This window comes from Bombina bombina, chromosome 2 (assembly GCF_027579735.1).
Source record: "Bombina bombina isolate aBomBom1 chromosome 2, aBomBom1.pri, whole genome shotgun sequence".
In the NCBI taxonomy this organism is placed as follows: Eukaryota; Metazoa; Chordata; class Amphibia; order Anura; family Bombinatoridae; genus Bombina; species Bombina bombina.
In genome coordinates this window covers 613,802,767-613,828,206 of record NC_069500.1, presented here as the reverse complement: position 1 = coordinate 613,828,206, position 25,440 = coordinate 613,802,767, and the positions used below count along the sequence as shown (strand labels likewise).

At 41.4% G+C, this 25,440-nt stretch overlaps 1 protein-coding gene across 1 annotated transcript in view; it reads left to right on the top strand.

Moving 5' to 3' along the window:
* The window catches only part of PUM3 (pumilio RNA binding family member 3), a 322,615-nt gene that overhangs the window by 221,052 nt on the left and 76,123 nt on the right, over nt 1-25,440 (top strand). Inside the window, 1 exon segment of the mRNA XM_053702542.1 lies at nt 9,410-9,490. Coding sequence (XP_053558517.1) covers nt 9,410-9,490 — 81 coding nt within the window.

The window sequence follows — 25,440 nt, the reverse complement described above, 5'->3', positions numbered from 1 at the left end:
GGTAAGCCATTTTCTTAGTTAAATAAAAGAATAAAGGGCTTCAAAAGGGCTTAAAAAACTGGTAGACATTTTTCTGGGCTAAAACGATTGCTTTACTAGGCATATTATGCAGATTCTAACTATTAATGGTTATTATAATCTTGGGGATTGTTTAGAAAAACGGCAGGCACTGTGTTGGACACCTTTTACAGATGGGGGCCTTTTCTAGTTATAGACAGAGCCTCATTTTCGCGCAGTTGTTTTTGGAGAGCAAGGCATGCAGATGCATGTGTGAGAAGCTAAGAATCACTGAAAAAGCTTATAGAAGGCATCATTTGGTATCGTATTCCCCTCTGGGCTTGGTTGGGTCTCAGCAAAGCATATAGCTGGGACTGTATAGGGGTTAAATGTAAAAACGGCTCCGGTTCCGTTAATTTAAGGGTTAAAGCTCTGAAATTTGGTGTGCAATACTTTTAATGCTTTAAGACACTGTGGTGAAATTTTGGTGAATTTTGAACAATTCCTTCATACTTTTTCACATATTCAGTAATAAAGTGTTTTCAGTTTGAAATTTAAAGTGACAGTAACGGTTTTATTTTAAAACGTTTTTTGTGCTTTGTTGACAAGTTTAAGCCTGTTTAACATGTCTGTACCATCAGATAAGCTATGTTCTATATGTATGAATGCCAATGTGTCTCCCCATTTAAATTTATGTGATAATTGTGCCATAGTGTCCAAACAAAGTAAGGACAGTAATGCCACAGATAATGATATTGCCCAAGATGATTCCTCAAATGAGAGTAAACATGATACTACATCACCCCCTTCTGTGTCTACACCAGTTTTGCCCACACAGGAGGCCCCTAGTACATCTAGTGCGCCAATACTTATTACCATGCAACAATTAACGGCTGTAATGGATAACTCTATAGCAAATATTTTATCCAAAATGCCTACTTATCAGAGAAAGCGCGATTGCTCTGTTTTAAACACTGAAGAGCAAGAGGACGCTGATGATAATTGTTCTGTCATACCCTCACACCAATCTGAAGGGGCCATGAGGGAGGTTTTGTCTGAGGGAGAAATTTCAGATTCAGGAAAGATTTCTCATCAAGCTGAACCTGATGTTGTGACATTTAAATTTAAATTACAACATCTCCGCGCACTGCTTAAGGAGGTATTATCTACTCTGCATGATTGTGACAATTTGGTCATTCCAGAGAAGTTATGTAAGATGGACAAGTTCCTAGAGGTTCCGGTGCCCCCCGACGCTTTTCCTATACCCAAGCGGGTGGCGGACATAGTAAATAAGGAGTGGGAAAGGCCCGGCATACCTTTTGTCCCCCCCCTATATTTAAGAAATTATTTCCTATAGTCGACCCCAGAAAGGACTTATGGCAGACAGTCCCCAAGGTCGAGGGGGCGGTTTCTACTCTAAACAAGCGCACTAATATTCCTATCGAAGATAGTTGTGCTTTCAAAGATCCTATGGATAAAAAATTAGAGGGTTTGCTTAAAAAGATTTTTGTTCAGCAAGGTTACCTTCTACAACCAATTTCATGCATTGTTCCTGTCACTACGGCAGCGTGTTTCTGGTTCGAGGAACTAGAAAAGTCGCTCAATAAAGAATCTTCGTATGAGGAGGTTATGGACAGAGTTCAAGCACTTAAATTGGCTAACTCTTTTATTTTAGATGCCGCTTTGCAATTAGCTAGATTAGCGGCGAAAAATTCAGGGTTTGCTATCGTGGCGCGCAGAGCGCTTTGGCTAAAGTCTTGGTCAGCGGATGTGTCTTCCAAGACAAAATTGCTTAACATTCCTTTCAAGGGTAAAACATTATTTGGACCTGATTTAAAAGAGATTATTTCAGACATCACTGGGGGAAAGGGCCACACCCTCCCACAGGATAGGTCTTTTAAGGCTAAAAATAAGCCTAATTTTCGTCCCTTTCGCAGAAACGGACCAGCCTCTAATTCTACATCCTCTAAGCAAGAGGGTAATACTTCACAACCCAAACCAGCCTCGAGACCAATGCAAGGCTGGAACAAGGGTAAGCAGGCCAAGAAGCCTACCACTGCTACCAAAACAGCATGAAGGGATGGCCCCCGATCCGGGACCGGATCTGGTGGGGGGCAGACTTTCTCTCTTTGCTCAGGCTTGGGCAAGAGATGTTCAGGATCCTTGGGCGCTAGAAATAGTTTCTCAAGGTTATCTCCTGGAATTCAAGGAACTACCCCCAAGGGGAAGGTTCCACAGGTCTCAATTATCTTCAAACCAAATAAAAAGACAGGCATTCTTACATTGTGTAGAAGACCTGTTAAAAATGGGAGTGATTCATCCAGTTCCAATAAGAGAACAAGGGATGGGTGTTTATTCCAACCTGTTCATAGTTCCCAAAAAAGAGGGAACATTCAGACCAATTTTGGATCTCAAGATCCTAAACAAATTTCTCAAGGTTCCATCGTTCAAAATGGAAACTATTCGAACGATCCTACCTACTATCCAGGAAAATCAATTTATGACTACCGTGGATTTAAAGGATGCGTACCTACATATTCCTATCCACGAGGAACATCATCAGTTCCTAAGGTTCGCTTTTCTGGACAAGCATTACCAGTTTGTGGCACTTCCATTCGGATTAGCCACTGCTCCAAGGATTTTCACAAAGGTACTAGGGTCCCTTCTAGCGGTTCTAAGACCAAGGGGCATTGCAGTAGTACCTTACTTGGACGACATTTTGATTCAAGCGTCGTCTCTGTCAAAAGCAAAGGCTCATACGGACATCGTCCTAGCCTTTCTCAGATCTCACGGATGGAAGGTGAACAAAGAAAAAAGTTCTCTGTCCCCGTCAACAAGAGTTCCCTTCTTGGGAACAATAATAGATTCCTTAGAAATGAGGATTTTTCTGACAGAGGTCAGAAAATCAAAAATTCTAAGCTCTTGTCAAGTACTTCATTCTGTTCTTCGTCCTTCCATAGCGCAGTGCATGGAAGTAATAGGATTGATGGTTGCAGCAATGGACATAGTTCCTTTTGCACGAATTCATCTAAGACCATTACAACTGTGCATGCTCAGACAGTGGAATGGGGATTATACAGACTTGTCTCCGACGATTCAAGTAGATCAAAAGACCAGAGATTCACTCCGTTGGTGGCTGACCCTGGACAATCTGTCACAGGGAATGAGCTTCCGCAGACCAGAGTGGGTCATTGTCACGACCGACGCCAGCCTGGTGGGCTGGGGCGCGGTCTGGGAACCCCTGAAAGCTCAGGGTCTATGGTCTCGGGAAGAATCTCTTCTCCCGATAAACATTCTGGAACTGAGAGCGATATTCAATGCTCTCAAAGCTTGGCCTCAACTAGCAAAGGCCAAAATTATAAGGTTTCAATCAGACAACATGACGACTGTTGCATATATCAATCATCAGGGGGGAACAAGGAGTTCCCTGGCGATGGAAGAAGTGACCAAAATAATTCAATGGGCGGAGGATCACTCCTGCCACTTGTCTGCAATCCACATCCCAGGAGTGGAAAATTGGGAAGCGGATTTTCTGAGTCGTCAGACATTCCATCCGGGGGAGTGGGAACTCCATCCGGAAATCTTTGCCCAAATAACTCAATTATGGGGCATTCCAGACATGGATCTGATGGCGTCTCGTCAGAACTTCAAGGTTCCTTGCTACGGGTCCAGATCCAGGGATCCCAAGGCGACTCTAGTAGATGCACTAGTAGCACCTTGGACCTTCAACCTAGCTTATGTATTCCCACCGTTTCCTCTCATTCCCAGGCTGGTAGCCAGGATCAATCAGGAGAGGGCTTCGGTGATCTTGATAGCTCCTGCGTGGCCACGCAGGACTTGGTATGCAGACCTGGTGAATATGTCATCGGCTCCACCATGGAAGCTACCTTTGAGACAGGACCTTCTTGTTCAAGGTCCATTCGAACATCCGAATCTGGTTTCCCTCCAGCTGACGGCTTGGAGATTGAACGCTTGATTTTATCAAAGCGTGGGTTTTCAGATTCTGTAATAGATACTCTGATTCAGGCTAGAAAGCCTGTAACTAGAAAAATTTACCATAAAATATGGAAAAAATATATCTGTTGGTGTGAATCCAAAGGATTGCCATGGAACAAGATAAAGATTCCTAAGATTCTATCCTTTCTACAAGAAGGTTTGGAGAAAGGATTATCTGCAAGTTCTCTTAAGGGACAGATTTCTGCTTTATCTGTCTTACTACACAAACGACTGGCAGCTATGCCAGATGTTCAAGCATTTGTTCAGGCTCTGGTTAGGATCAAGCCTGTTTATAGACCTTTGACTCCTCCCTGGAGTTTAAATCTAGTTCTTTCAGTTCTTCAAGGGGTTCCGTTTGAACCCTTACATTCCGTAGATAGTAGTTATTATCTTGGAAAGTTTTGTTTTTGGTTGCAATTTCTTCTGCTAGAAGAGTTTCAGAGTTATCTGCTCTGCAGTGTTCTCCGCCCTATCTGGTGTTCCATGCAGATAAGGTGGTTTTGCGTACTAAGCCTGGTTTTCTTCCGAAAGTTGTTTCCAACAAAAATATTAACCAGGAGATAGTTGCACCTTCTTTGTGTCCGAATCCAGTTTCAAAGAAGGAACGTTTGTTACACAATTTGGACGTAGTCCGTGCTCTAAAATTCTATTTAGAGGCTACCAAAGATTTCAGACAAACATCTTCCTTGTTTGTTGTTTATTCTGGTAAAAGGAGAGGTCAAAAAGCGACTTCTACCTCTCTTTCCTTTTGGCTTAAAAGCATTATCCGATTGGCTTATGAGACTGCCGGACGGCAGCCTCCTGAAAGAATCACAGCTCACTCCACTAGGGCTGTGGCTTCCACATGGGCCTTCAAGAACGAGGCTTCTGTTGACCAGATATGTAAGGCAGCGACTTGGTCTTCACTGCACACTTTTGCCAAATTTTACAAATTTGATACTTTTGCTTCTTCGGAGGCTATTTTTGGGAGAAAGGTTTTGCAAGCCGTGGTGCCTTCCATTTAGGTGACCTGATTTGCTCCCTCCCTTCATCCGTGTCCTAAAGCTTTGGTATTGGTTCCCACAAGTAAGGATGACGCCGTGGACCGGACACACCTATGTTGGAGAAAACAGAATTTATGCTTACCTGATAAATTACTTTCTCCAACGGTGTGTCCGGTCCACGGCCCGCCCTGGTTTTTTAATCAGGTCTGATGAATTATTTTCTCTAACTACAGTCACCACGGTATCATATGGTTTCTCCTATATATATTTCCTCCTGTCCGTCGGTCGAATGACTGGGGTGGGCGGAGCCTAGGAGGGATCATGTGACCAGCTTTGCTGGGACTCTTTGCCATTTCCTGTTGGGGAAGAGAATATCCCACAAGTAAGGATGACGCCGTGGACCGGACACACCGTTGGAGAAAGTAATTTATCAGGTAAGCATAAATTCTGTTTTCTAGACAAGCATTACCAATTTGTTGCTCTTCCATTTGGCCTAGCGACAGCTCCAAGAATCTTTTTAAAGGTTCTCGGTGCCCTACTCTCTGTAATCAGAGAACAGGGTATTGCAGTGTTTCCTTATTTGGACGACATCTTGGTTCTCAGTCTTTACATTCAGCAGAATCTCACACAAATCTTCAAAGACATGGTTGGAGGATCAATTACCAAAAAGTTATTTGATTCCTCAGACAAGGGTCACCTTTTTTGGTTTCCAAATAGATTCAGTGTCCATGACTCTGTCTCTAACAGACAAGAGATGATTAAAATTGGTTTTAGCTTGTCGGAACCTTCAGTCTCAATCATTCCCTTCAGTAGCTATGTGCATGGAAGTTTTAGGTCTCATGACTGCAACATCGGATGCGATCCCCTTTGCTCGTTTTCACATGAGACCTCTCCAGCTTTGTATGCTGAACCAATGGTGCAGGGATTATACAAGGATATCACAATATCCTTAAATCTCAATGTTCGACTCTCTCTGACTTGGTGGCTAGATCACCATCGTATAGTTCAAGGGGCCTATTTTGTTCGTTAAACCTGGACTGTGATTACAACTGATGCAAGTCTTTCAGGTTGGGGAGTTGTCTGGGGATCTCTGACAGCACAAGGGGTTTGGAAATCTCAAGAGGTAATCAATATTTTGAAACTCCGTGCTATTTTCAGGGCTCTTCAGGTTTTGCCTCTGTTGAAGAGAGAACCGTTCATTTGTTTTCAGACAGACAATATCACAACTGTGGTATATGTCAATCGTCAGGGTGGGACTCACAGTCCCCAGGCTATGAAAGAAATATCTCGGATACTTTCTTGGGCGGAATCCAGCTCCTGTCTAATTTTTGCAGTTCATATCCCAGGTGTAGACAATTGGGAAGCGAATTATCTCAGCCGTCAGACTTTACATCCGGGGGAGTGGTTGCTCCATCCAGATGTTTTTTTCAGATGTGTGGGGTCTTCCAGAAATAGATCTGATGGCTTCCCATCTAAACAAGAAACTTCCCAGGTACCTGCTTATATCTTCCCGCCTCTAGTTCTTCTTCCAAGAGTGATTTCCAAGATCATCATGGAACAATCGTTTGTGTTGTTGGTAGCTCCAGCATGGCCTCACAGGTTTTGCTATGCAGATCTTGTTCGGATTTCCAGTTGCCAACCTTGACCACTTCCATTAAGGCCGGACCTTCTGCCTCAAGGTCTGTTTTTCCATCAGGATCTCAAATCATTAAATTTGAAGGTATCGAAATTGAACGCCTAGTGCTTAGTCATAAAGGTTTCTCTGACTCAGTGATTAACACTATGTTACAGGCTCGTAAATCTGTTTCTAGGAAGATTTATTATCAAGTTTGGAAGACTTATATTTCATGGTTTTCTTCTCATAAATTCTCCTGGCATTCTTTTAGAATTCCTAGAATGTTACAGTTTCTTCAGGATGGTTTGGATAAGGGTTTGTCTGCAAGTTCCTTAAAAGGACAAATCTCTGCTCTTTCTGTTTTATTTTCACAGAAAGATTGCTAATCTTCCTGATATTCACTGTTTTGTACAGGCTTTGGTCCGTATCAAGCCTGTCATTAAATCAATTGCTCCTCCCTGGAATCTTAATTTGGTTTTGAAGGCTTTACAGGCTCCTCCTTTTGAGCCTATGCATTATTTGTACATTAAACTACTTTCTTGGAATTGTTTTTTTTTTTTTACTATCTCTTCTGCTAGAAGAGTTTCTGAATTATCTGCTCTTTCTTGTGAATCTCCTTTTCTGATTTTCCATCAGGATAAGGCGGTTTTGCGGACTTCATTTAAATTCTTACCTAAGGTTGTGAATTCTAAAAACATTAATAGAGAAATTGTTGTCCCTTCTTTATGTCCTAATCCTAAGAATTCTTTGGAGACATCCTTACATTCTCTGGATGTTGTAAGAGCTTTGAAATATTATGTTGAAGCTACTAAAGATTTCAGGAAGACTTCTAGTCTATTTGTTATCTTTTCTGGTTCTAGGAAAGGTCAGAAGGCTTCTGCCATTTCCTTGGCATCTTGGTTAAAGCTTTTGTTTCATTAGGCTTATTTGGATTCGGATCAGGCCCCGCCTCAGAGAATTACAGCTCATTCTACTAGATCAGTCTCCACTTCGTGGGCTTTTAAGAATGAAGCTTCAGTTGATCAGATTTGCAAAGCAGCAATTTGGTCTTCTTTGCATACATTTACTAAATTCTACCGTTTTGATGTATTTGCTTCTTCGGAAGCAGTTTTTGGTATAAAAGTTCTATAGGCAGCTATTTTAGTTTGATTCCTCTACTTATGTTTTAAGTTTTTTTCTTTAATTTATGAGAAAAACATATTTTTTTTGGTTGTGGATTTAATTTTTTCAGCGGAAAATGGCTGTTTTTATTTTATCCCTCCCTCTCTAGTGACTCTTGTGTGGAGTTCCACATCTTGGGTCTTTCTATCCCATACGTCACTAGCTCATGGACTCTTGCCAATTACATGAAAGAAAACATAATTCATGTAAGAACTTACCTGATAAATTCATTTCTTTCATATTGGCAAGAGTCCATGAGACCTTTTTTTGGTGGTTATGATTTTTTGTATAAGCACAATTATTTCCAAATTTTTTGTTTATGCTTTTTACTCCTTTCTTTATCACCCCACTACTTGGCTGTTCGTTAAACTGAATTGTGGGTGTGGTGAGGGGTGTATTTATAGGCATTTTGAGGTTTGGGAAACTTTGCCCCTCCGGGTAGGATTGTATATCCCATACGTCACTAGCTCATGGACTCTTGCCACTATGAAAGAAATGAATTTATCATAAACATAAATTATGTTTTTTTTAATAAAATATCTCTGAAATCCTCTGTTATTAAGTTGGTGCTAAGCTAATTTTATATAATTCTGCACTATGTGCAGAATTATATAACATTATTTTGTAGGTTTACTGGCCCTTTCAAGATGACAATATCAAAATGTATGCATACATAATAAATTAATTTCTTTCATGATCCACAAGACCTTGTGGCAGCAGGTTACTTAGTACCCTAACTGCTCCTTTATGCTATTTTTAATTTTTTTCTGCCTTTCTATTTTCTTCTCTGCTTTGCCATATGGGTAACGGGCTAGAGAGAGAAACAACTGGTAGGGAGGCGCAAAGCTCTAGAATGAGTGTTATGCTTCCTCCTGCTGGGCAGGAATTAATATCCCACAAGTGATGTATCGTGTTCTCTCACCATTAAGAAATAAATAAATGTATTTGCTAAGCAATAAGTTATGTTTTTTGTATGTAACATATATTTTAAAATCTGTTATAAAACTCATGCCTTGGTGCTGCATAAAAACAGTGTAATTGCATTTTATTTTTCATATCAATTATATGTTTTATTTAAGCATTTTTAAATAAATGAAAATTAATATTTGAAAGCCGAAATATTAATATAAATCTGTACTAATCTCAGATATTCAAAGGTTCAAGTGGGTCTATTAAGATATTTTATCCTTTCAGTTCTTGGATAAGCAAGGCTGATGCGATAGGTTCATCTGCAATGTAAAATATTTCTTTATAATCAAAATCTATTTAAAAAAATATATTGTAGCTAAAATAAGCTGAATATATTGATTACATAACTAGTAATCCTGTTTTTTTTTGCTCTTTTCCCAATATGAGCTTCTGATGTAATGTGAACACAGTGAATTTATCATCCCTGAATAGCCATAATAAAAAAAATCACCACAAGTCTAAAAGTTAACAACATTTCTGATTTTGACCTTTTCCCTTGTGTGCCTTATCAACCTTGCAACACTTAGAAGATCCATATGTTCCTTCCAATGGTTACGGGCTGTCAAGTCTATTGCAAAGTGCTCTTTTGTTAGGCAAGCAGGTGTCTGTTTTTATTTTTTTAAATAAAGACAAATATGAAATGTTCACTCACTAAAATCTACTTAACCATGTTCTCATCTCTCTTCAGGGGGAATTTTCTCATTTGGTCCTGCTGGCAATGTTCGATTGCATTGACGACACTAAGCTTGTAAAGCAGTTAATCATTTCTGTGAGTAACTTGTGCTTTTGGTGACTGTGTAAACTTCTATGTATAGCAATAAAAAATGTATGACTGACTAGCATGATATAATACCTTTATATATTTTTTAAGTAGGGAAAAACGTAATCTGTTTAATTGATTTATTATTTTTATAAGCGTAATTTAACTTCTCTACAATATGGCTTCAGACAACAAGTCATTGTAATAGCAAATCATTATGATATTTTCTTCTAGGCTGTTTCATTTTAATGCAAAGTGTTCTATCACATCCCGGTTTTGTGTGAAGGTTTTTGTATGTAATATTTTCATAGCGATACAGTAGCAATTTAGAAGATTTAGATAAGAAATATTAGGAAATCAGGTTCACGATTGTTGTACTTTTTGAATGTCCTTGTTTCTAAGCAGAAATTAACTAAAGTGTATACTTGTATTTACATCAGGGTCCGTTTAAAATATATCTTTATAAATAATAATCATACTGACCATTTTTATTTACTAATCTTTGCCAAAGCAAAGTGATGGGTCTCTTTATGGTCTTAGGTCACTGGAGTTGGACCTGCTATAAAGCATTACTTAAAGGGACAGTGTTTTTTCTAGAAAAAAGGCGCTTGAGAGGTGACGATTACTTTATATAAATATATTCAAGGTCCATATACAGAGATGGCAGAAGCTCTGTTTTTTCCAGAAAAAGGTTTCTGACAAGAAGTTGCAATATAAGGCTGGAGGAAAGGAGATTTAATCTCACACACAGTAAACGTTTTTTCAGCAAACAAATTGTGGAACGCAATACCTAAGGAGGAAGTTAATGCCAGTACATTAGATACATTTAAAAATGGTTTAGATAAATTTTCGTCTAGAAATAGAATTTAGGGATATGATTGCTTGTGCTAAATTAGGGTTGCACCGATACCAAGTATTTGCATGAGTACTTGTACTCATGCAAAAGGCACCGATACTTAAACCAAAACCTCCAATTCCTACACATACGCCATCTTGTGGCGTTTTTCAAACTGGATGTTCCCATTTCATTTTAAGCTGGAGTGGTGACTTAACTAAAAAATTGTTCACTTCTGTTCTGCTAATACAAATTGCTGTTATTTTTATTATTGTACGTTTGAGAGCAGTGTCCCAAAAGCTGCTACTATACAGCTAGAAGCCTACCTGGGAGAGATCTCTGTACCTCATTCAGACAAACCCCTGACGTACTGGGCAGTTAATAAACTGAGATTTAATGGCCCAAAAATATATTTCTGACCCATGCAGTAGTGTGAAAGTGAAAGACAGTTCAACTTAGCGTCAAACGTACCTACTGATAAAAGAAACAGACTTATAGCTGAACATGCAGAGATGCTTCTGTTCCTTAAATAGAACTTGCCACTAACTTTTGAAAAATGACTCTAATTCCTAGATTGCCTGTTATATTTCTAGTTCTCATCTTGCACAACTATGATCAAAACATACTGTACTCTGAGGAACATCCTTAGCCAGGCTGGACTGGGAATAAAAAGCAGCCCTGGAAAAATATGAAGACCAGCCAGCTATTTTCTGTTGAGCCAGTAGAATGCAAATGCCCCATTTCTCTTGTTAAGTGTGTTCAGTCCACTGGTCATCCATTACTTATGGGATATATTCTCCTTCCCAACAGGAAGTTGCAAGAGGATCACCCAAGCAGAGCTGCTATATAGCTCCTCCCCTCACATGTCATACCCAGTCATTCTCTTGCAACCCTCAACAAAGAAGGAGGTCGCGAGAGGAGTTGGAGTTTTTACTTAATTATTCTTCAATCAAAAGTTTGTTATTTTAAAATGACACCGGAGTGTGCCGTTTTTTGTATCTCAGGCAGTATTTGGAGAAGAATCTGCCTGCGTTTTTCTATGATCTTAGCAGACGTAACTAAGATCCGCTGGCTGTTCTCGACATTCTGAGGAGTAGGGTAACTTCAGAAAGAGGGGAATAGCATGCGAGGTCCCCCGCAAATGAGGTATGTGCAGTACATTATTTTCTGGGAATGGAATTGACTAAGAAAATACTGCTGTTACCCACATGATGTAAGTACAGCCTTAAATGCAGTAGTAGCAACTGGTATCAGGCTGATAAATGTATGCGCAGTTGAGTTATTTTCTAGGGACTGAGAAAATACTGTTAATACTGAAATAATGTTTAAGCCTTATCTGCAGTGGAAGCGACTGGTAGCAGGCTTAGTGATAACTTTGCATGACATTCAAATTGTTGTTTTTAAAACGTTTACTGGCATGTTATTCGTTTTGTGAGGTACTTTGGTGATAAATCTTTTTTGGGCATGATTTTTTTCCACATGGCTAACGTATTTTCTGCATAGAAACCGTTATATCAGGTCTCCCACTGTTGTAATATGAGTGGGAGGGACCTTGTTTTAGCGCCTTGTTGCGCAGTTAAAATTCTAGCACAGTCTTCCTGTTTCTTTCTCCTTGATCCAGGACGTCTCTAGAGAGCTCAGGGGTCTTCAAAATTCGTTTTTGAGGGAGGTAATCAGTCACAGCAGATCTGTGACAGTGTGTTTGACTGTGATAAAAGCGTTAAATCTTAATTTGATATCCGTTTTTGGGTATTGAGGGGTTAATCATCCTTTTGCTAATGGGTGCAATCCTCTGCTAATTAATACATTTCTCGTTAAGAATTGTTCACTATAACTGAATTCGTTTTCTTTGTTATTCAACTGTGTTTTTAAAAGCGCTGCAGCATTTTTTATATTGCTTGTAAACTTATTGAAAGTGATTTCCAAGCTTGTTAGCTTCATTGCTAGTCTGTTTAAACATGTCTGATACAGAGGAATCTGCTTGTTCATTATGTTCAAAAGCCGATGTGGAGCCCAATAGAAATATGTGTACCAATTGTATTGATATTACTTTGAATAAAAGTCAATCTGTACCGATAAAGAAATTATCACCAGACAACGAGGGGGAAGTTATGCCGTCTAACTCTCCTCACGTGTCAGTACCTGCGTCTCCCGCTCGGGAGGTGCGTAAGATTGAGGCGCCAAGTACATCAAGGCCCTTACAAATCACTTTACATGATATGGCTAATGTTATGAAAGAAGTATTATACAATATGCCCGAATTAAGAGGCAAGCGCGATAGCTCTGGGTTAAGGACAGAGCGCGCTGATGACACGAGAGCCATGTCCGATACTGCGTCACAATTTGCAGAACATGAGGACGGTGAGCTTCATTCTGTCTGTGACGGTTCTGATCCGGGGAGACCGGATTCAGAAATTTCAAATTTTAAATTTAAGCTTGAGAACCTCCGCGTGTTACTAGGGGAGGTGTTAGTGGCTCTGAATGATTGCGACATGGTGGCAATCCCAGAGAAATTATGTAGGATAGATACTATGCGGTACCGGTGTGTACTGACGTTTTTCCTATACCAAAAAGGCTTACAGAAATTATTAGTAAGGAGTGGGATAGACCTGGTGTGCCCTTTTCCCCTCCTCCGATATTTAGAAAAATGTTCCCTATAGACGCCACCACACGAGACGTATGGCAGACGGTCCCTAAGGTGGAGGGAGCAGTTTCTACTTTAGCCAAGCGTACCACTATCCCGGTGGAGGATAGCTGTGCTTTCTCAGATCCAATGGATAAAAAATTAGAGGGTTACCTTAAGAAAATGTTTGTTCAACAAGGTTTTATATTGCAGCCTCTTGCATGCATTGCGCCTGTCACGGCTGCAGCGGCATTCTGGTTTGAGTCTCTGGAAGAGGCGATTCGCACAGCACCATTGGATGAGACTTTGAGCAAAGTTAGAACACTTAAACTGGCTAATGCGTTTGTTTCGGATGCTGTAGTGCATTTAACCAAACTTACGGCTAAAAATTCCGCATTCGCCATACAGGCGCGCAGGGCGCTATGGCTTAAATCCTGGTCAGCAGATGTTACTTCTAAGTCTAAACTACTTAACATTCCTTTCAAAGGGCAGACCTTATTCGGGCCCGGCTTGAAGGAAATTATTGCTGACATTACAGGAGGTAAGGGCCACGCCCTTCCTCAGGACAGGGCCAAACCAAAGGCCAAACAGTCTAATTTTCGTGCCTTTCGTAACTTCAAGGCAGGAGCAGCATCAACTTCCTCCGCTCCAAAACAGGAAGGAACTACTGCTCGTTACAGACAGGGTTGGAAAGGCAACCAGTCATGGAACAAGGGCAAGCAGGCCAGAAAGCCTACTTCCGCCCCTAAGACAGCATGAAGACAGGGCCCCCTCTCCGGAGACGGATCTAGTGGGGGGCAGACTTTCTCTCTTCGCCCAGGCCTGGGCAAGAGATGTACAGGATCCCTGGACGTTGGAGATTATATCTCAGGGATACCTTCTGGATTTCAAAACTTCTCCTCCACATGGGAGGTTTCATCTGTCAAGGTTATCAACAAACAAAGGGTTCCATCGTTCAAGATGGAAACCATTCGGACCATCCTGCCCATGATCCAAGAGGGTCAATATATGACCACAGTGGACTTAAAGGATGCCTACCTTCACATACCGATTCACAAAGATCATTATCGGTACCTAAGATTTGCCTTTCTAGACAGGCATTACCAATTTGTAGCTCTTCCCTTCGGGTTAGCTATGGCCCCGAGAATTTTTACAAAGGTTCTGGGCTCATTTCTGGCGGTACTAAGACCACGAGGCATAGCGGTGGCTCCGTACCTAGACGACATTCTGATTCAAGCGTCAAGTTTTCAAAATGCGAAGTCTCATACAGAGATAGTTCTAGCATTTCTGAGGTCGCATGGGTGGAAAGTGAACGTGGAAAAGAGTTCTCTGTTACCGCTCACAAGGGTTCCTTTTCTAGGGACTCTTATAGATTCTGTAGAGATGAAGATTTACCTGACGGAGTCCAGGTTATCAAAGATTCTCAATGCTTGCCGTGCCCTTCACTCCACTCCAAGCCCATCAGTAGCTCAGTGTATGGAGGTAATCGGCTTGATGGTCGCGGCAATGGACAGTGCCATTTGCGCGCCTGCATCTCAGACCGCCACAACTATGCAGTCTAAGTCAGTGGAACGGGGATTGCTAAATCTGGACCAGGAGACCAGAGATTCTCTTCTCTGGTGGTTGTCACGGGTTCATCTGTCCGAAGGAATGACCTTTCGCAGACCAGATTGGACGATTGTAACAACAGATGCCAGCCTTCTAGGCTGGGGAGCAGTCTGGAACTCCCTGAAGGCTCAGGGATCGTGGACTCAGGAGGAGAAACTCCTACCAATCAACATTCTAGAATTAAGAGCAATATTCAATGCTCTTCAGGCTTGGCCTCAGTTAGCAACACTGAGGTTCATCAGGTTTCAGTCGGACAACATCACGACTGTGGCTTACATCAATCATCAAGGGGGAACCAGGAGATCCCTAGCGATGTTGGAAGTCTCGAAGATAATTCGCTGGGCAGAGTCACACTCTTGCCACCTGTCAGCGATCTACATCCCAGGTGTGGAGAACTGGGAAGCGGATTTTCTAAGTCGCCAGACTTTTCATCCGGGGGAGTGGGAACTACACCCGGAGGTATTTGCTCAACTGATTCGTCGTTGGGGCAAACCGGATCTGGATCTTATGGCATCTCGCCAGAACGCCACGCTTCCTTATTACGGATCCAGGTCCAGGGACCCAGAAGCGGTGCTAGTAGATGCACTTGCAGCCCCTTGGGTTTTCAACATAGCTTATGTGTTTCCACCTTTTCCGTTGCTACCTCGACTGATTGCCAGGATCAAACAGGAGAGAGCATCAGTGATTCTGATAGCGCCTGCGTGGCCACGCAGGACCTGGTATGCAGACCTAGTGGACATGTCGTCCTGTCCACCATGGTCTCTACCTCTGAGGCAGGACCTTCTAATTCAGGGTCCTTTCAACCATCCAAACCTAATTTCTCTGAGGCTAACTGCTTGGAGATTGAACGCTTGATTCTATCAAAGCGTGGGTTTTCGGATTCGGTTATTGATACATTGATACAGGCTCGGAAACCTGTTACCAGAAAAATTTACCATAAGATATGGCGTAAATATTTATATTGGTGCGAATCCAAGAGTTACTCATGGAGTAAGGTTAGGATTCCTAGGATATTGGCTTTTCTACAAGAGGGTTTAGAAAAGGGCTTATCCGCTAGTTCACTAAAGGGACAGATTTCTGCTCTGTCTATTCTTTTACACAAGCGTCTGGTAGAGAATCCAGACGTCCAGGCTTTTTGTCAGGCTTTGGCTAGGATTAAGCCTGTGTTTAAAGCTGTTGCTCCTCCGTGGAGCTTAAACTTGGTTCTTAAAGTTCTTCAGGGTTTTCCGTTTGAACCCCTTCATTCCATTGATATTAAGCTTTTATCTTGGAAAGTTCTGTTTTTGATGGCTATTTCCTCGGCTCGAAGAGTCTCTGAGTTATCTGCCTTACATTGTGATTCTCCTTATCTGATCTTTCATTCAGACAAGGTAGTCCTGCGTACTAAACCTGGGTTTTTGCCTAAGGTTGTTTCTAACAGGAATATCAATCAAGAGATTGTTGTTCCATCTTTGTGTCCTAATCCTTCTTCAAAGAATGAACGTCTTTTGCATAATCTAGACGTGGTCCGTGCCCTGAAGTTCTACTTACAGGCAACTAAAGATTTTCGACAAACTTCTTCCCTGTTTGTCGTTTACTCTGGACAGAGGAGAGGTCAAAAGGCTTCGGCTACCTCTCTCTCTTTTTGGCTTCGTAGCATAATACGTTTAGCCTATGAGACTGCTGGACAGCAGCCTCCTGAAAGAATTACAGCTCATTCCACTAGAGCTGTGGCTTCCACTTGGGCCTTTAAAAATGAGGCCTCTGTTGAACAGATTTGCAAGGCTGCAACTTGGTCTTCACTTCATACTTTTTACAAATTTGACACTTTTGCTTCTTCGGAGGCTGTTTTTGGGAGAAAGGTTCTACAGGCAGTGGTTCCTTCTGTTTAATGTTCCTTGTCCCTCCCTTCATCCGTGTACTTTAGCTTTGGTATTGGTATCCCATAAGTAATGGATGACCCGTGGACTAAACACACTTAACAAGAGAAAACATAATTTATGCTTACCTGATAAATTTATTTCTCTTGTAGTGTGTTCAGTCCACGGCCCGCCCTGTCTTTTTGAGGCAGGTTCTAAATTTTAAATTATAACTCCAGTCACCACTGCACCCTATAGTTTCTCCTTTCTCGTCTTGTTTCGGTCGAATGACTGGATATGACATGTGAGGGGAGGAGCTATATAGCAGCTCTGCTTGGGTGATCCTCTTGCAACTTCCTGTTGGGAAGGAGAATATATCCCATAAGTAATGGATGACCCGTGGACTGAACACACTACAAGAGAAATAAATTTATCAGGTAAGCATAAATTATGTTTTTTCTCAAAGGGGATTACTGGGATACTCCTTCCCCAATATTATTTTCAGAATTAAATTATATTACTTTGTATTAGGTACAAATGTCAGATTGATGCGTTATATAGGCACCCTACAACCCAATTGCATCCAGTAATCACCCCTTTAAATTGTAGCTTTCCAGCCCCAGCTGCTGCAGCTATTATTTATTGTAGTTATTAATATGTCATTGCAATATTTTTATTTATAAACATGTTCTGTGAACTTTGTGACAACAAGCACATAAAACTGTTTTTTTATTAAACCATGTCTTTTGAGATACAGTTCATAATTATAAAGAAGCGATCTTAAATTATTAGGCTGTATTGTGCTTGGTAAACTGTCATGACATTAAAAAAAAAGTATCGGTAATTGGTATCGGTGAGTATTTAAAAAAAAGTATCGGTACTTGTACTCGGTCTTAGAAAAATGGTATCGGTGCAACCCTATGCTAAATGGTTCACCTTTTAAATGGGATTAATTTAAGCTCAACTGGAGCTTTTTTGTTCGTATATTAAAGGGCCACTGTAAGTAAATATTTTCTATGCCTGTTACTAACTAACTACCCCAAATACACTTTTTATCAATAGCATTTCATTAACATATCTCTACCGTATATCAGAAATCTTGTCTGCAAATTTAATTGTTTTCCAAACCCACTCCGTGGGTATCCTTTGCTCTGTACCAATCCGTTTACAATACCTAGGTTTCAAAATGGCGCTTTAAACACAAAGTTATTGGTTTAAGTATTTTGAACATGCAGTGCTGAAAATAGTGGGCAGGATAACGTGACATCATCGGCGAATAAAATATATAACTTTCTCCAACATAGGTGTGTCCGGTCCACGGCGTCATCCTTACTTGTGGGATATTCTCTTCCCCAACAGGAAATGGCAAAGAGCCCAGCAAAGCTGGTCACATGATCCCTCCTAGGCTCCGCCTTCCCCAGTCATTCTCTTTGCCGTTGTACAGGCAACATCTCCACGGAGATGGCTTAGAGTTTTTTAGTGTTTAACTGTAGTTTTTATTATTCAATCAAGAGTTTGTTATTTTAAAATAGTGCTGGTATGTACTATTTACTCTGAAACAGAAAAGAGATGAAGATTTCTGTTTGTAAGAGGAAAATGATTTTAGCAACCGTTACTAAAATCGATGGCTGTTCCACACAGGACTGTTGAGAGGAATTAACTTCAGTTGGGGGAACAGTGAGCAGACTTTTGCTGCTTGAGGTATGACACATTCTAACAAGACGATGTAATGCTGGAAGCTGTCATTTTCCCTATGGGATCCGGTAAGCCATTTTTATTACAGACAGTAAATAAGGGCTTCACAAGGGCTTTTTAAGACTGTAGACATTTTCTGGGCTAAATCGATTCATATATAAACATATTTTATACTCCATAGCCTTGAGGAATTATTTTAATCTTGGGAATTTTGTAAAATATATCGGCAGACACTGTATTGGACACCTTATTCTCTAGGGGCTTTCCCTAATCATAGGCAGAGTCTCATTTTCGCGCCTGTATTGCGCACTTGTTTTTGAGAAGCATGACATGCAGTCGCATGTGTGAGGAGCTCTGATACATAGAAAAGACTTTCTGAAGACGTCATTTGGTATCGTATTCCCCTTTGGGCTTGGTTGGGTCTCAGCAAAGCAGATACCAGGGACTGTAAAGGGGTTAAATGTAAAAACGGCTCCGGTTCCGTTATTTTAAGGGTTAAAGCTTCCAAATTTGGTGTGCAATACTTTTAAGGCTTTAAGACACTGTGGTGAAATTTTGGTGAATTTTGAACAATTCCTTCATACTTTTTCGCAATTGCAGTAATAAAGTGTGTTCAGTTAAAATTTAAAGTGACAGTAACGGTTTTATTTTAAAACGTTTTTTGTACTTTGTTATCAAGTTTATGCCTGTTTAACATGTCTGAACTGCCAGATAGACTGTGTTCTGAATGTGGGGAAGCCAAGGTTCCTTCTCATTTAAATAGATGTGATTTATGTGACACAAAATTTAGAGAAAATGATGCCCAAGATGATTCCTCAAGTGAGGGGAGTAAGCATGGTACTGCATCATCCCCTCCTTCGTCTACACCAGTCTTGCCCACTCAGGAGGCCCCTAGTACATCTAGCGCGCCAATACTGCTTACTATGCAACAACGGCTGTAATGGATAATTCTATCAAAAACATTTTAGCCAAAATGCCCACTTATCAGCGAAAGCGCGACTGCTCTGTTTTAGAAAATACTGAAGAGCATGAGGACGCTGATGATATTGTTTCTGAAGGGCCCCTACACCAGTCTGAGGGGGCCAGGGAGGTTTTGTCTGAGGGAGAAATTTCAGATTCAGGGAAAATTTCTCAACAAGCTGAACCTGATGTGATTACATTTAAATTTAAGTTGGAACATCTCTGCGCTCTGCTTAAGGAGGTGTTATCCACTCTGGATGATTGTGAGAATTTGATCATCCCAGAGAAACTATGTAAAATGGACAAGTTCCTAGAGGTCCCGGGGCCTCCCGAAGCTTTTCCTATACCCAAACGGGTGGCGGACATTGTAAATAAAGAATGGGAAAGGCCCGGTATACCTTTCGTCCCTCCCCCCATATTTAAAAAATTGTTTCCTATGGTCGACCCCAGAAAGGACTTATGGCAGACAGTCCCCAAGGTCGAGGGGGCGGTTTCTACTCTAAACAAACGCACCACTATACCCATAGAAGATAGTTGTGCTTTCAAAGATCCTATGGATAAAAAATTAGAAGGTTTGCTTAAAAAGATGTTTGTTCAGCAAGGTTACCTTCTACAACCAATTTCATGCATTGTCCCTGTCACTACAGCCGCGTGTTTCTGGTTCGATGAGCTAGAAAAGGCGATCACTAGTAATTCTCCTTCTTATGAGGAGATTATGGACAGAATCCGTGCTCTCAAATTGGCTAATTCTTTCACCCTAGACGCCACTTTGCAATTGGCTAGGTTAGCGGCGAAAAATTCTGGGTTTGCTATTGTGGCGCGCAGAGCGCTTTGGTTGAAATCTTGGTCAGCGGATGCGTCTTCCAAGAACAAATTGCTTAACATTCCTTTCAAGGGGAAAACGCTGTTTGGCCCTGACTTGAAAGAGATTATCTCTGATATCACTGGGGGTAAGGGCCACGCCCTTCCTCAGGATAGGTCTTTCAAGGCCAAAAATAAACCTAATTTTCGTCCCTTTCGTAGAAACGGACCAGCCCCAAGTGCTACGTCCTCTAAGCAAGAGGGTAATACTTCTCAAGCCAAGCCAGCCTGGAGACCAATGCAAGGCTGGAACAAGGGAAAGCAGGCCAAGAAACCTGCCACTGCTACCAAGACAGCATGAAATGTTGGCCCCCGATCCGGGACCGGATCTGGTGGGGGGCAGACTCTCTCTCTTCGCTCAGGCTTGGGCAAGAGATGTTCTGGATCCTTGGGCGCTAGAAATAGTCTCCCAAGGTTATCTTCTGGAATTCAAGGGGCTTCCCCCAAGGGGGAGGTTCCACAGGTCTCAATTGTCTTCAGACCACATAAAAAAACAGGCATTCTTACATTGTGTAGAAGACCTGTTAAAAATGGGAGTGATTCATCCTGTTCCATTAGGAGAACAAGGGATGGGGTTCTACTCCAATCTGTTCGTAGTTCCCAAAAAAGAGGGAACGTTCAGACCAATCTTAGATCTCAAGATCCTAAACTAGTTTCTCAAGGTTCCATCGTTCAAAATGGAAACCATTCGAACAATTCTTCCTTCCATCCAGGAAGGTCAATTCATGACCACGGTGGATTTAAAGGATGCGTATCTACATATTCCTATCCACAAGGAACATCATCGGTTCCTAAGGTTCGCATTCCTGGACAAGCATTACCAGTTCGTGGCACTTCCGTTCGGATTAGCCACTGCTCCAAGGATTTTCACAAAGGTACTAGGGTCCCTTCTAGCGGTGCTAAGACCAAGGGGCATTGCAGTAGTACCTTACTTGGACGACATTCTGATTCAAGCGTCGTCCCTTCCTCAAGCAAAGGCTCACACGGACATTGTCCTGGCCTTTCTCAGATCTCACGGATGGAAAGTGAACGTAGAAAAGAGTTCTCTATCTCCGTCAACAAGGGTTCCCTTCTTGGGAACAATAATAGACTCCTTAGAAATGAGGATTTTTCTGACAGAGGCCAGAAAAACAAAACTTCTAAACTCTTGTCAAATACTTCATTCCGTTCCTCTTCCTTCCATAGCGCAGTGCATGGAAGTAATAGGTTTGATGGTAGCGGCAATGGACATAGTTCCTTTTGCGCGCATTCATCTAAGACCATTACAACTGTGCATGCTCAGTCAGTGGAATGGGGACTATACAGACTTGTCTCCGACGATACAAGTAAATCAGAGGACCAGAGATTCACTCCGTTGGTGGCTGTCCCTGGACAACCTGTCACAGGGGATGAGCTTCCGCAGACCAGAGTGGGTCATTGTCACGACCGACGCCAGTCTGATGGGCTGGGGCGCGGTCTGGGGACCCCTGAAAGCTCAGGGTCTTTGGTCTCGGGAAGAATCTCTTCTACCGATAAACATTCTGGAACTGAGAGCGATACTCAATGCTCTCAAGGCTTGGCCTCGGCTAGCAAAGGCCAAGTTCATACGGTTTCAATCAGACAACATGACGACTGTTGCGTACATCAACCATCAGGGGGGAACAAGGAGTTCCCTGGCGATGGAAGAAGTGACCAAAATCATTCAATGGGCGGAGACTCACTCCTGCCACTTGTCTGCAATCCACATCCCAGGAGTGGAAAATTGGGAAGCGGATTTTCTGAGTCGTCAGACCTTACATCCGGGGGAGTGGGAACTCCATCCGGAAATCTTTGCCCAAATTACTCAACTGTGGGGCATTCCAGACATGGATCTGATGGCTTCTCGTCAGAACTTCAAGGTTCCTTGCTACGGGTCCAGATCCAGGGATCCCAAGGCGACTCTAGTAGATGCACTAGTAGCACCTTGGACCTTCAAACTAGCTTATGTATTCCCGCCGTTTCCTCTCATCCCCAGGCTGGTAGCCAGGATCAATCAGGAGAGGGCATCGGTGATCTTGATAGCTCCTGCGTGGCCACGCAGGACTTGGTATGCAGACCTGGTGAATATGTCATCGGCTCCACCATGGAAGCTACCTTTGAGACGAGACCTTCTTGTTCAAGGTCCGTTCGAACATCCGAATCTGGTCTCACTCCAACTGACTGCTTGGAGATTGAACGCTTGATCTTATCAAAGCGAGGGTTCTCAGATTCTGTTATTGATACTCTTGTTCAGGCCAGAAAGCCTGTAACTAGAAAAATTTACCACAAAATATGGAAAACATATATCTGTTCGTGTGAATCTAAAGGATTCCCTTGGGACAAGGTTAAAATTCCTAAGATTCTATCCTTTCTTCAAGAAGGATTGGAGAAAGGATTATCTGCAAGTTCCTTGAAGGGACAGATTTCTGCCTTGTCTGTGTTACTTCACAAAAAGCTGGCAGCTGTGCCAGATGTTCAAGCCTTTGTTCAGGCTCTGGTTAGAATCAAGCCTGTTTACAAACCTTTGACTCCTCCTTGGAGTCTCAATTTAGTTCTTTCAGTTCTTCAGGGGGTTCCGTTTGAACCCTTACATTCCGTTGATATTAAGTTATTATCTTGGAAAGTTTTGTTTTTGGTTGCAATTTCTTCTGCTAGAAGAGTTTCAGAATTATCTGCTCTGCAGTGTTCTCCTCCTTATCTGGTGTTCCATGCAGATGGTGGTTTTACGTACTAAACCTGGTTTTCTTCCGAAAGTTGTTTCTAACAAAAACATTAACCAGGAGATAGTCGTGCCTTCTTTGTGTCCGAATCCAGTTTCAAAGAAGGAACGTTTGTTGCACAATTTGGATGTTGTTCGCGCTCTAAAATTCTATTTGGATGCTACAAAGGATTTTAGACAAACATCTTCCTTGTTTGTTGTTTATTCTGGTAAAAGGAGAGGTCAAAAAGCAACTTCTACCTCTCTCTCTTTTTGGATTAAAAGCATCATCAGATTGGCTTATGAGACTGCCGGACGGCAGCCTCCTGAAAGAATCACAGCTCATTCCACTAGGGCTGTGGCTTCCACATGGGCCTTCAAGAACGAGGCTTCTGTTGATCAGATATGTAAGGCAGTGACTTGGTCTTCACTGCACACTTTTACCAAATTTTACAAGTTTGATACTTTTGCTTCTTCTGAGGCTATTTTTGGGAGAAAGGTTTTGCAAGCCGTGGTGCCTTCCATTTAGGTGACCTGATTTGCTCCCTCCCTTCATCCGTGTCCTAAAGCTTTGGTATTGGTTCCCACAAGTAAGGATGACGCCGTGGACCGGACACACCTATGTTGGAGAAAACAGAATTTATGTTTACCTGATAAATTGCTTTCTCCAACGGTGTGTCCGGTCCACGGCCCGCCCTGGTTTTTTAATCAGGTCTGATAATTTATTTTCTTTAACTACAGTCACCACGGTATCATATGGTTTCTCCTATGCAAATATTCCTCCTTTACGTCGGTCGAATGACTGGGGAAGGCGGAGCCTAGGAGGGATCATGTGACCAGCTTTGCTGGGCTCTTTGCCATTTCCTGTTGGGGAAGAGAATATCCCACAAGTAAGGATGACGCCGTGGACCGGACACACCGTTGGAGAAAGCAATTTATCAGGTAAACATAAATTCTGTTTTTAGAACGTTATGAAACTTCGTTTTGGAGAAAATATAGGTCAGTAGGTTTTAATTAATGTTTATTAACTTTAATATGTTAGTTGTTTAGCTTAAAAATTATAACAGAAAGTAATCCTTTAAGATTTGTATAGGTTGAACTCGATGGACTTCTCTTTTTTTCAACCTCATCTACTATGTTACTATGTGTACTGTAAAATTGTTTTTATCTCAGTGTGTTTCAAATGACTTGTTATACCATCTGCAGAGTATAAATTGTATGAGAAATGTATCCTTTATGCTTATTTTTGTATTTTAAATAGCTTAAGTTCTTTGAAACCACAATCCATGAAAAATTCTAACTGAAACTTATTGTGTTTTGGAGACTCATCAAGTTGGTCAGTAATTTTGATTTGTTTTGTTGTCAGTTGCAGTAATCTGTAATTTAAGACTAAACACACAGTCGAAGTGCAACTTGAGACCCATGGAACCCACCACAGATCTATTAAGGAGCGATAGACTGAAATGTGCAGTTAGAGCTGCTGATTGGATCAGCAGAGTTCTCCGCTTGAACCAGCAGTGCTCTGCAGGTCCCGAACTGAACTTCTGTTGTGTTTAACCTCTGTTTGGGTTAAACACACATAACTGTATGGTTGATAGTCTTAAAATGACATGCTCTAACAAATTAGAGCATGTAATTTATTCACTATTATGACCCTTAAAGTAAAGTGACTTAAAGTAAAGTAAATCATGGCCCTTTAACTAACTAGTTAAAAAATATTCTATTTGGCACTTATACTATTTCACATTTGACTTTGTAACACTTTTCTGTAAATGAAGCCTTTAAGGAAGATTAAATAGACGTATCCTCCATTTGAAACAAGCAGGAGATAACGGGTATTAGATGACAGTGATGAAATAGATTTGACAGGTTACAAAAATAGCATAGCTGCATTATAGTACAATTTCATGTCTGTATTTTGGAAAGAATGGCTGCTTTGGCTGGATCAAGATATAATGCAGTCATTGCTCTGCAATCTGACATAATATACTACCTTACCCAATTCCTGCCAAGCTCGTTTCCTGTTCGGTATCTGGTCACATACACAAGAAAGAGTAGCGCTTAAAGGGACATAAAACCATTTCTCCCCCTCCCATTCATGAGTCAGATAGAGCATCCAATTTTAAAAAAACTTTCAAATTTACTTCTATTATGAAATTTTCTTTGTTCTTTTGTTATTCTTTGTTGCAAAGCGGGATGGTAAGTTCAATAGCGTGCATGTGTCTGCAGCATTATATTGCCACTGTTTTGCACCAATGTTATACATCAGCAAGAGCACTATATGGCAGCACTATTTCCTGTCATGTAGTGCACAAGACGTGCACGCTACCTATCTAGATATCTCTTCAACAAAGAAAAACTTGAGATTGAAGCAAATTTGATAATAGAAGTGAATTGGAACCTTTTTTTTTAAATGGCATACTCTATCTAAATCATGAAAGAACAATTTTGGGGTCAATGTCCCTTTAACTCTCTAGGTAAATTGGGCAAGCGTCTGGCAAATGTCCCAGATGTTCAATTCTGTTGTCAGGCTCTGCTTAGGCTCAGGCCTGTGTTTCAACCACCTGCTCCTCCATGTAGTTTGCATTTGGATCTTTAAGGGGTTCCATTGCATCTATGCATTCCATTGATGTTTTTATTTCTTTTGTTCGATGGGTATCTGAGCTTTAGACATTTCAATAAAATTCTTCTTACCTTATTTTTCATGTGGATAAGGTAGTGTTACGTACTATTCCTAGTTTTCTTCCTAAGGTTGTTTCAGGCAGGAACCTTACTCAGGATCTTATTGTTCCATCTTTGTGTCCTGATCCTTCTTCTTGGAAGGACCGTCTGCTTTATGATCAG